The sequence below is a fragment of the Montipora foliosa genome, chromosome 3, assembly GCF_036669935.1.
Source record: "Montipora foliosa isolate CH-2021 chromosome 3, ASM3666993v2, whole genome shotgun sequence".
NCBI classification, from domain to species: domain Eukaryota; kingdom Metazoa; phylum Cnidaria; class Anthozoa; order Scleractinia; family Acroporidae; genus Montipora; species Montipora foliosa.
Window position 1 is genome coordinate 28,239,131 of NC_090871.1, and position 12,083 is coordinate 28,251,213.

The following is a 12,083-nucleotide window of genomic DNA, read 5'->3' on the forward strand; positions in this document are numbered from 1 at the left end:
GCTGTCAATCAAAATGAAATTGGAATTTTACCTCTATCTCTGGAAATATTGATCTTTTTACATACTTCTTTGCTATTGACAGGTGAGACCTTAACCTTTACTTAAAATCTAGAAAACTTCGGAAAATTCTCTCCCTTGAATTAAAGTGCCTCTTTGTACTACGGTGCTTATCTTTCCCTTAACAAATGCAAGTATTAACTGAAGTCAAACAAATTATTCCATTTTTTGGCTGTAATTTCAAGAACTTCAAGTCTCATACCCCGATACGACACTTCTTCTTATTGCCCTTTTACCGTTTTCCTTTTTTCCCACAACACCCACTCCAACTTACTCGTCTGTTTGACAGATCATACTGTTCACTGACTTACAACTGGTTTAAACTGTAAAAATGAAAGAAGAGGTTTGAGCTGATACAATACCCGTAATATCAATAACAACTACAGCCTCGGACAAAAATGCTGAAACACTTTGCAACACCTTGCCCTACCACAATATTGTTTTGCCAAATGGGCTCAGAAAAAAGCAAGCAGACAACATTGGGAGGTGAGAGTGAGCCGCAAAAATTTCAGATCTGTATATTCATACACTGTTCCAAGGAATTTTGTCACAGACTCTAGAATTTTTATTTACAGCCGCTGCCTATTGCTTGCTTTGATCCGTACATCCCACGTGATCACCTAATTAGCGTCCTATTCTACCATGAGGGATAACGAATTGTGCAAATCAAGGTAATTGCATTGCCAAATCGGCAGGTTTGGCCCTTGACTCTTTAGAATGTCGACGCAAAGTAGTCTTCCAAACTATGATTTTTTTGTCTCGAAAAGAAATATTTGGTGGAATACGCTATCGTCTACTTGACCCATGCGGTTTGAAACAATTACTGTCTCTAAAAGCGCTCGCATTAGGCTTGAATCAAGTGAGGGATAGTAAAAATACTAACACTAAAGATACACGAGTTGCTTCCAAGGAAAATCGAATGATTAATGAAGTCAACTTTGATTATTCATATTAAAGATTCCGGCACATTTCAAAGATCAGAGTTTGAACATGAAAGTAAGCAACACTGAATATCGAGCTGACGCTTTTATCCAACACAGGTATGAAAAAAAAGTCCGCATTTTACAAAGTAGCTTTAATGAAGTTAATACCAGGCCTATGTTACTTGCCTTGTATGAAGTACATATTTTTTGGCTATTTTGACATTTTAATTGCTCGTCTAATATTCACATGATTACAATACTTGCATATACATACCCCCTAAAACTATCGCTAAAATGCCCGCGCATTGTCCTCACACACGCACACACGCACACACCCACACACACAGGCAACCCCGCAGTTACACCCATTTACTGCCAAAACGGTTTTTCACTACTACCATGTGTAGAATTACATCTGTGCTGAATATTCATTATACTTGCCCTATTTTGTTACTGGATGTAGCAGTCATCATTTCAAGCTTATGGACTAACTTAATCTTATCACTGTAATGGATGGTTTAGTCTTGTTACACCTGCAGGAATAGACATTTTTGTTTTTGTTTTTGGAGAACAACTAGACACAAAACAAGATTTAACTAAGACATCATTGTAATCAATATATACCAAACATTACGTCTCAGTGTACAAAAAGAATCAATCTGGACACCTACATTACGCATCCATTTTATGACCTCTGCCCAAAATCTTTCAAAATAATGGCAAGAAACAAAAATGTGTTCAAGATATTCTTCAGTCTCTCACCAAAAAGAGCAGATTGGAGAAGATATGATACCATTTTTTCTCAAAAAGGTTCGTGACCAAACATTTGTTGAGAAGTTTGTATTAAAAATCAGGCGCCTTTGTACCTAGGGCAACACAATATCCTAAGCCATTTTTTTCCAATCGAAATCGAGCATTATACTTAGTAGAGCTGTAGGTGGGGTAAAATTTGGCCATTTAAATATAACCGAGTTTGATAACCGAGTTTAATTTGAGTTGACCGCGCACTGGTGGTTTAAGTTGGCTGAGCACCAGGCTGTCACGCGGGAGGTCGTGAGTTCAACTCCGGCCGGACCAACACTCAGGGTCTCAGGGTAACTGAGGAGAAAGTGCTACCTTTGTAACGACATCTGCAAATGGTTAGACTTTCAAGTCTTCTCGGATAAGGACTATAAGCCGGAGGTCCCGTCTCACAACCCTTGGGTATATATAAAATCTGCGGGATGTTAAAGAACCGACACACTATTCGAGAAGAGTAGGGCATGGAGTTCCCGGTGTTGTAGTCTGATCTATGGATACAGGGGTTAGGTGTCAATTGGGACGAACGTTCTGTTCCTCTCCCCTGCCACTCTATGAATTGTGGCGAATAAATTAGGGCAGGGCAACCATTACACTTAGGGACGGACCATTAGAAAAGTGATGGGGGAGGTGGGGAAAAAACCAAAAAAAATTCATGCAAGGGAAAATGCCAAGAAAAAAGATTCACGCAAAGAAGAAGGTAAAGAAAAAAATTCATGCAGAAGGAGGGTCCAATTGTGACTTTTATTTAATAATTATATAATATTTGCCAGTGTCTTTTAAGAATAATTCTTATTCAAAACATTCTTGTTGAAATGGGGTTGACAGACCTGCGTGACTCCCGCTATGTGCCCATTGTGTTGAAAAAAGCCTTTACAGTTTTGCTTTAACAAGCATGTCGTTAAGCGATTTCCCATTTCTTTAAGAGATCTCATTTCTATATCTCTCTAAGTAGCGGCTGGTTTTGTATTAAATGCCATTTTTCCGTTAGAATATTTTTCAAACATGGCAGTGATGGATGAAATTGTGTCACAAAGGGTAGACTTTTTTTGTGCGCTTTCTGTTTTTGTGTAAGAGCGTTCTTTCTTTCTTCGAATTTAACTTCGGAGAGGATTTTGTCCACCATGCAGGTTATTGGGATAACCTCTCCCGTCCACTCCAAATGGCTTCCTCCTCTCTCACTGTGTGTACATTTTCGAAAAGATTTTGCATTAAAAAGTGGCCTGTATCCTTTAATCTGTTGTGAGTGTAGAATAATTTATAAATCATAAAAAATAGATAATTAATCAATATTTCTCTGTTAAAAAAAGCAATATTTGTCTTAAAAAAAATTCGTGCAGGGGGTTTCACCTGGTTTCATTGCGCGAAAAAAAAATCGTACCAGCTGAAAATCCCCCCCCCCCCCAATCACTTTTCTAATGGTCCGTCCCTTATAAGATTAAATGCACACACAAAGTGTGGAGCTTTAAGAATAGGGTCTCTGAACTGTAACTTAGTTGAGGTACTTTCAATAGGCCACGTTCGATATATAAGTATTCACACATGGCTACGAAGCTTTATGGTTAAATGTGAATAATTTATTCTTTACTTTAGAAATCTCCCTCGAGACTTGTGAGCCTCGTATCCAGGATGAATATTGATATATCGAGCTCGGCCTATTCCAAAACTAACCAATCTTTTTTTTTTTTTTTTTTCAAAACTATGTTAAGTAAACATCAAGTCACCAAAGTTTTAAGCCTTGATTTCAAAAAGGTACCTGTTTATTTTAACAGGCATTTTCCAATTTAATGGTTCGCCATTACTAACTTTAAAATCTTGAGTGAGCAGGATCGAAGAGAAATGACGTCAAAGACGCTCTCAATGGTGTAAGAATCCAACGAGTGTGTACACGTCTAAATTAGCATGCAGCACGGGAGTTTCGGGATTCGCTACTTTCCCATTCCCATAATGCAATACGTTTTGGGGGACTCTTTGCTAAAAACAACACAAGTTATTTACTCTTGGGACTGTACCATGCTTTGGTGAACTGGATATCCATTGTTTTAATGCAAATAACTCCCCAAAATGAACTGTATTGTGGCATTTGTGAAAACAGCGAATTTTAGACTTTTAAACTCGTGTTTTGCATATAGAATAAGCTGCATTTACAAGCTGAATTTTGAGCTAGTGAATGAATGTCGTCACTTTCCCTAGATCCAATCCTCTGAGGTCCAATCGGTCAGTTTTAAACGTAGTAATGGCGGACCGTGAAATCCAACACTTACACTCAAAGTAAACAGCCTTTGAATAAAAATCAAAGCTCAAAATTTTGCCAGTCAGGTTTTAAGTAATACACTTTCAAACTCTGAAGACAAAAAGGAAGTGATTTTTTTTAACATGGTAGCACCTATGGTGATGGTTACATTTCAACTTATCTTGTCATTCGTCTGATCACAAGTTTCCGATCCATTTTGCTCAAGTTTGTTTAAGGTGTTCATTTTCTTATCCTCGCAGGGGCACACTATCTTTCCATTTAAAGAGCAGCTCACTGAAGAACAGAACCTGACTGACTCCTAGCCAGGGGACCTCTAGCCAGAATCTATAGGTTGTTGGTGTTGTGTCTGAGGTATTCCAGCATTTTAAAATGTGACCACATCCGACCAACCAAGTAATTTCACAGATGTTGTGCTCAGGGTCTCGCATGATCAGCTCAGTGGCTTTTTCGTACGCGTCTGAGTGTGACATTGAAGTTTGATTAAAAAAGAGCTTTCCATTTGTGGGCCAAAATCCAAATTTAATCCATCCTCGGTCCTATGTCAATACATAAGTACATCAAAAAAGTCAATATTAAGGATTTGATATTGGGATGAGAGCTTTATTTACCACGTAAAAAATCTTAGTCTACTGAACTGTTTTCCAGCATGCGAAATTCACGATTTCTTTCAATCGTACCAAACGGCAATATAGGGCGCGAACTCTTGTCTGATCTAGGATAGATGGGATGAAAAAGGGAAAAAACGAGTTTGTGATCATCTGATCATTTAAATTTTTTACAAATATCGCTCAATCACACGATCAAAGTTCAAAACATTTCTAATTTGAAAGTACACTTTTAGGATTTTTAGTTTTGTATTTAGGAATCAAGGCTTATTTCAAAGATATTCCTGGCAGACTTTTAAAATGATTGGTATCTGCATGCATTAATTAACCTTCCACGTTAACTAGTTCTTTTCAATACAACTATATTAACTAGATTATTTCTTCGTAAATTTGTGCTGGACTGTATACGTACTAGTCTTGGATTGTAATGTATTAATCCTTTTCTGTATATTTGGTTGGGCATCTCTCATCAAGCAGAATCAAATTTGGACAAAAGACAACAGCTGCCACCTTTTCAGTTAGATTGTGACGCAAAACAAGAATCTAAGCGAAGAACATAACGTCCTCACCCTTTTGAAGAATTCCTCCGTGTGGCACTTCAATATAGTAGCATTGGCAATAACATAATTATTTGGTGTCTTACCCTTTTGAGATGTTCGTCCTTTATCTTGGCCAATTCTTCCCTGGCATCTTTTAGTTGCTTTTCCCTCGCTTTCTGTTGATCTTTTTTCTTCTTTGCATCTTCTCGTTCCTTGCGCTCTGCCTCCAACTTTGTTTTTCTCTCGGCTTCGTCTTTTCTCCAGGTTCTTTGAAGAACTGTAGCAACTTCCTTAAACTCTCCGCCAAGATTCGAAAATAACTCCCAAACAGGTATAAAGCTTTGGCATTCTCCACGGTCAATCAGGGCCCAGGTGGAATTATACGATAGCAGCTTGTGGAATGTGGCAGGGTTTGTTGCTTGAGGGCCCATTGACTTCACAGAATAGCTAAAACTGTCGCTCTTGCTACTCGCTAATTGACGCCCCCTGTTTTGAACTGTGCTTGAGGCGTACTCACTAGTGCCACTTGTCCTAATCTCAAATGCTCCGCCAAGAAAACCATAGCTGATTTGTGCCTTCAGGTGATTCACAGCCGCTTCAGTCAATTTAAATGTATCTTTGGTACTATTACTTTCAGCGTCAGCGATGCTGAAGAACACTCCGCCGAGGCTCTGTATTCCTGCGGGATAATGGCTCCCGTAGCGCTTCATAAAAAAACGAGCAGATTGCTCGACTTCGGCATCACTTGCGCTATCCACAATGGACCTGGCCATTATTCTGGCAGTTAAGGAAATAATCAACTGGTACGGATCAAACCGAAAATTCTTTTTAGCGGTGCGAATGTACTGGAGGACAGATGCACTGGTTTTCGAATTTGTGGCTGTCTGATCTGACTGAGAATATTGATCTTGCCCATATCCAACCTGGAACTCTCCCACAAAGGTGTCGTAGAATCCAGCCACTCCTATTCCAACATTGATACTTGTTGACTCCACTATTCGGGCGTACTCGGAAGCCATTCCTTTCTTGGAGAACTTCAGATATTTTGCTTCTTGTGCAGTGCTGGGATTGTTTAACTTTACATCCTTTGGAAGCAAAAACAATGGTATTTGTGCTGGCTGGGGTGCTTCGTAATCAGAATGATAGATTCCACAAAGCGCCTTTCCTCCGCTTGCTTTGGCAATGACCTCTAACTCACTTTTATAAGTCTCTCCTAACTCCACGACGTTGCTGCACTCTTCGGAGATGTAATCTAGTTGTTTTAGCAGTTCTTCCGGTAGAACTCCTTTCGGTTTAAGCCAATCTCCAGGAAGCTCAAGAACATTCAGGATTTCATTTAATTGCTCAAATTGGTGTTTCGCCATTTTTTTAGCCTCGGTCATCAATTCCCTGGCCTTAGTCAGATTCTCTTGGTCCAAGGCTTTAGAATCTCTGTATTCTTTCACGAGCCTTCGATCTTGCGAAATGTCGGCTAGCTGTGACCTCTGGGACTCGGCATACTCAATCAATCTGTAGACTTCATCCATATCTCCTTTTTCGGCACCTTTACAACAATCTTCCAGAGAACTCAATGAAAGACGTGGAAGCGCCAGAAGGGATGGCGCTCTCTTGCACAGAGCTTTCACCCATTCCTGTGACACATCAATTCCCACCGCACTGAGTCCACCAAGCACCTCGATATCAGGCCCCAGTCGTTTGCGTACATTCTCTAGACCATCTTCATCTTGTGGATCGCTCTCATTTTTATGAAAGTATTTAGCAAGTACAGGAACATTGGTCAAATATTTTACTACGAGGTTAAGGGATTCAAGGCGCAACCCTTTCTTCGCCAACATTCTTTTTAAGTCTGCTTCCAGTCCAAAGAAGGCGACAGCTTTAAGCTTTTGAAGCAGCTTTTCTTTTTCAACAGCATCCTCCACTGTCGATATCTGAATATTCAGCTGTCGAATCAGCTCTTCACATTCTGCTGGTTCGTCCAGTGGCAAGTTGTTGATCTTTTTGCTTAACATTTGGATTAAGACGTGACTCTGCAAAAAGAAAGGGGGACTCGTTCTCGCAAGTACAAATAAGAATAGAAGATGAATATTTGTAATTCAACAAAATTGGAAGTTACCCACTTGGAACATTTTGCAAAAATTTTATTATAATAAAGTTTCAATATCACGCGCGCTCTAATTTGTTTAAACAGCGTGCTTTATGAGTAAGATGCCCGGCTGACTTGAAAACTAAAGTTCTCTGAGAATTTTGGTTGAATGTGGGAGGAAATTAGTAAATTCCTTAATACCAATTAAAGAATGTTCGGTTGTGTCTTCTTCCCATAAATGTTACATAAGACAACGCAGGAACAGTTTGTTATATATAAATACCAGCGACACGTATTAAGCAGCTTGTTTTTCAATTGTCATGTCAATAACGTTATCGGGCCGATTGCTTGAAGCCTGGTTAACGTTAGCGCTAACCGTTTGATAAGAGGTATCAAAACCTACAGGTTCCTATGGTTACTGTGTATGTAACGCTGGTTAGTGCTAACCGTGCTTCGAGCAATCCGGGCCAGGTTTTTATGACCAAAAATTCAGCCGGACTTTACTGAACAATTTGCTTTTCCATACTGGATTTTAGACTGTAAAAATACTTTCACTCGCATGTTAGCTTTGTTGAATTTCGAACCTGCTTTCAATTTGTGAAAGCTTTACTTTTGACGGTTTCACATTTTGATAGCTTTGATCGTGTTAAACAATAAACTGTTTTGAACCATCCTAACACGGATTCTGATTGGTTTGTTTTAGCGTGCCTTATGACGGGTACAGATGCACGGCTAACGCTGGCCACTCGTAAGATTTGGAAAATTCCATGAGGAAATTAAGAAATTATTTATTATAAAACAAACAAAGAAGTAGGCCGGAAAAGTGCATAAAGAAGTAGGGGAAAGACTCGTGTCTTCCCTACACTTCTTTCGTGCTCTATCCGTGCTTTACAACAGAACTGATCACCTGCTAGGCTTCTTTAATTGTTAAATATGGAATAGCAGTAGGACTTTATTTGATGACATCATTGAATATCTTTGTCATGCTACGTGTTCATATTTGATGGTACTTCAAGCCTTCAATTTTTCTGTTTTTTTTTTTGCACACGTTTACATTATTCTTGAACACGCATTCACATCATTTTTAAAGTGCTCCGTCATTCAAAAAATCTTCTAATTTTCTTATTTGAAATTGTTTTGCTTGCCACTAAACAGGCACAATCGTAAACCCTTGTTTCAGTCAGAAGACTTTATTGCAAGTTAAAAGTTCTTATCAGTACGCCATTAGTAACTTTAAAATCTTGAGGGAACTGGATGAGGTGAACAGAAAATAGATTAGAGCTCATATAACGTACTTATGAAATGTACGTGCCGCGCACGTTAGGTCTGTAAAAAGTCACCTCGCAAATAGCTAAAAAAGGCAAGAGTCATAAGCCTAATTGTTTTCTAGCCAAGAGCAGTAATCGCCTTTAGACAAAGAACGAATGGCTCAAGAATGTACGGACAAGGAAATTCTATTAAAATCTGATAAATCTGCTGAAAGCAATTTCCTAATAGCGATCTCGAGTTTTCTGCTACTTTATGTATTGGAACTCACACAAACTACCCTCAACTGGGTTACTCCTTCTTTATATCGTTAATTACCTTTTCTGCAATGCGTGGTCTCTGGTTTTTCACAAATTCTCGAACCTTTTGTACAAGCCCATCACCTGCAAAGAAAGACAGTGAATAATGAAAATGAAATATTCATGCACTTCTCAAGATTTGTGATCGTGACCCATCTTATGCTAATTCTGTTAATCAGATATAAATCCTTGGAACTTTAATATATTTTCCCCACTTTGTTCTCTGCTTAGAGAAGTGTTCAAAAGGTTTACCAATAGTGTCCATGGTCTTCAAGTAATTGGCCCTTGACTGGCAAATGCTCAGACTCCTCATTCTTTCAAACGTCTGTATTAATTAAACAGAACAAATCAATTCATTTTTTTTCTCATTTTTTCTCTGCCATATATGCAACATTTTACAGCAGAGGTAATATAAGATTTAACGGAAAAAAAAAATTAAATGGCGAGGAGACCTGAAGGAAACCACGGGGTTTATAATTAAAAACAAATTAATGTGTTGAAAGTATTAAAATCGATAAAGGATGACTGAAATGTTTAGTTCTTTCTTTAGTTGTTTCTAGGATCGACCGGAGACAGCAAATTTGCCCCAAAAGAGGGCTTGCCATTTAATCCATACTTTTACCGGCACTTTATTATTTGTCCCTTAATACTTCTACTGAGACCGGTTGCCTGTTTGTGAACGGTAAGTTGTCTTTGCACAATCAGAAACGTTTACAAATTGCAATAAAGAAATTTTTCATAAGTTTAACCTTTTTGTTGCTGTGTCCCATTCCCAGAATAATTGTAGCAATCTTCTGCATAAGGCTCAATTCCTGCAATCTGTGGTTTATCGTGCAGACTGGAGAAACCTGATCGTCAACATTCTTCTTAAGTCTGGGTGTAGCCACCATTGCTATAAAGCCTAACACCTCGCCTAATTCCTTCATTTCCTGCATAATATTACTCCACTTGACTCCCTCTAGAGCTCCTACAGACGTGTTTCTCTCCATGACTTCTTACGCATAAGGCTTGACACTGGTTATCTATTTGCTGAAGGGATTAAGCTTGATTGTTCTCAAATGCTTTCTACTTTGAGAAGTTCTTTGGCAAACTCTCTTGGAACTCTCCACTGCACAGAATTCAAAAGATTTGAAATGACCACTGTTAGGTTGGCTTTTGAGAATGATTTGGAGAGCTGGGTAAAAAAGCGTTTCCACGATCATGCCTTAACTTTTAAAGAAGATAAAGAAGATTCTTAGCAATATATTATGCTGCCATGTGTCAGTATCACTGCTCATTATCGATCATTGAACTTCCATAGTAAGGGAGTGTTGTTTATTGCAAAGTTGAATGGGAGGGGGCAGAACTAAAAAGGTTGGGTCTTCAGTTTATGGGGGCAAAGAGTTTTCACATGACAGAGGGTCGGGTCAAAAAGAAACGGCCTGGTAAAAACACAGTCTGTCTAAGGTAGCCCGTCCCCTGTCCCTTTTTTTTTTCATTTACCGTCACAAATGAGTTTCCGAATTTATAAAATGAGAGGCAATCTAATAAAGTTTCATGGCGAAGAAAGAGTCTAGTGGCAGGATGCATGTAGAAACGAGTAGAGAGTTGGTGTTAACAATTTCCTCTAAAGCAGAGCCTTTTCTGTTGAAATGTCACGTTTACTGACCCATTTACTCTGGCGCTGAGGTTAATACTGGAAATCTGAACGGGTAAAAGCCATTGTTCACATGTATATCAGTACAAATTGAAACTTAAAATAAGTTTACTTATTCATTACCATTCTTTCAAAACTCAAAAATATTGCCGGTCGGACAACGGTAAAGGGAGGAAAATTAACAGGTAAAGCAATGATAACACAAATCTCCGGATTTCGTAAACCACCAGCTTTTAATATCTCGGAGGCCTGCGGCTTTTCTCTGGTGCTAGTGGTAGCTTTCTCAAGAGCAGGAAAAGGTAGGGTCTCTCTCTGAGGAGTTTGCTCTTCACATGGAAACAGGGAGGTTCGTAATCTCAAGTCCACGGATCTCCTGTTTCCTGTATCGGCTTATGTGTTATTAAAGTGCCGCACTGTCTAATTTTCTTCTCCGGGTTGTATATATATTGTGCTGGCGAATACGGGTTTCGTCCACGCGTTTATGTTTATCTCCTGTATTTGTTTTGATTTCAGACATATGTGTCTGAAAGCATGCAAGTCCTTTGCTAGCCTTGCAATCTTTCTGAAACACTTCCTGCAAAATTTCGTTGGAAGAATATTTACGTCTCCCTCCTGTACCTCGATTTGTCCTATATCCTTTAATTTTTCAACAAGATTCTCTTTTTTTCCTGTTTTCCTGAACAATCCTATGCTGTCGAAGACCTTTTTTAAGTAGGATTACAGCAACGAGAGGTTTTAAGCGACTCTTTACACCGCTGTTTCGAAATTTCGCTTTCGGCAGAGCCACTATTTTCTTCTCAGAAGAAAATAGTGGCTCATCCATTTCCCCGCCAACCGTGCTTCCCGTACTGTAAGTTTAATTTTCCGCACGTATTTGAATTGGCCAATTCCAAACGCTTTCATTGTTCCAGTTGTAAACCATTCACAAGCGTTGGTATCAGGGTTCCCCAGAGCTCTTCTCTCTCTGGCGGTAATGCGCAGAAGAGCTCTGGAGTCGAGATTGGTGAGATCACGGTATATGAACTATGACTAGAACGACTAAAAGTTTGTCAACGAAAAGCCGGCACTGGATTTCTCACTTGATTTTAACAACAAGGAAGTACAGTTTAGTATTAAGCGATTCTTAGTTTAAAGGGGGGAAACAAAATATTCTAATGCAAGGCTTTACTTTAAAAACTGAAAAGAGAAAAGCTATGCTTGTACTACTAACTTACCTCGGCGTATCTGGTTTGCAATGACTTAATTCCTCCTACCGTTGTCGAGCTTAAATAATCTCATTTAGGAATTGTTTGTGAATGAAAAGAAAAGAATTTGTTCCTGTCGAAATTATCACTGATAGTCTTTGTGACGCGTTTGTTTTTATTCCTTCTTGTGTTAAGTGTTTACTTCAGTAAGTGATCTGTTCATTGTTCAGTGAAAACTGACTTCCTCACAATCCACCAATCATCGAAGCATTCCCAAAATGTCCCGCACGTGAGAGCATTCTTAAATAATCTCATTTGGCCATTGCAATTGCCTTTCCTGTTACGTCAAAACAGGAGCTGGGTTTCAAAATGAAAAGATTGTGTTCCTGTCGCAATTATCATTGGTAGTCTTTGTTTCCCGTTTGTTTTTATTCCTTCT

At 39.0% G+C, this 12,083-nt stretch overlaps 1 protein-coding gene across 1 annotated transcript; it reads right to left on the reverse strand.

The window, feature by feature from the left end:
- Positions 1 to 3,414: 3,414 nt before the first annotated feature.
- LOC137997241 (uncharacterized) lies at positions 3,415 to 11,813 on the reverse strand. Its single transcript, XM_068843115.1, has 6 exons — positions 11,675 to 11,813; positions 9,574 to 9,932; positions 9,077 to 9,149; positions 8,844 to 8,908; positions 5,281 to 7,203; positions 3,415 to 4,568 (listed from the first exon to the last, which is right to left on the reverse strand). The coding sequence occupies exons 2-6, from the start codon at positions 9,811 to 9,813 to the stop codon at positions 4,260 to 4,262; spliced, it is 2,610 nt and encodes an 869-aa protein (XP_068699216.1). The 5' UTR covers positions 9,814 to 9,932; positions 11,675 to 11,813; the 3' UTR covers positions 3,415 to 4,259.
- Between the last annotated feature and the right edge of the window lie 270 nt (positions 11,814 to 12,083).

Coding starts and splice junctions, on each gene's coding strand:
- LOC137997241 (XM_068843115.1), bottom strand. CDS start 9,813: ATGGAGAGAAACACGTCTGTAGGAGCTCTAGAGGGAGTCAAGTGGAGT. Junction 9,150..9,573: donor TGGGACACAGCAACAAAAAG/GTTAAACTTATG, acceptor TAATTAATACAG/ACGTTTGAAAGAATGAGGAG. Junction 8,909..9,076: donor GAAGACCATGGACACTATTG/GTAAACCTTTTG, acceptor CTTTCTTTGCAG/GTGATGGGCTTGTACAAAAG.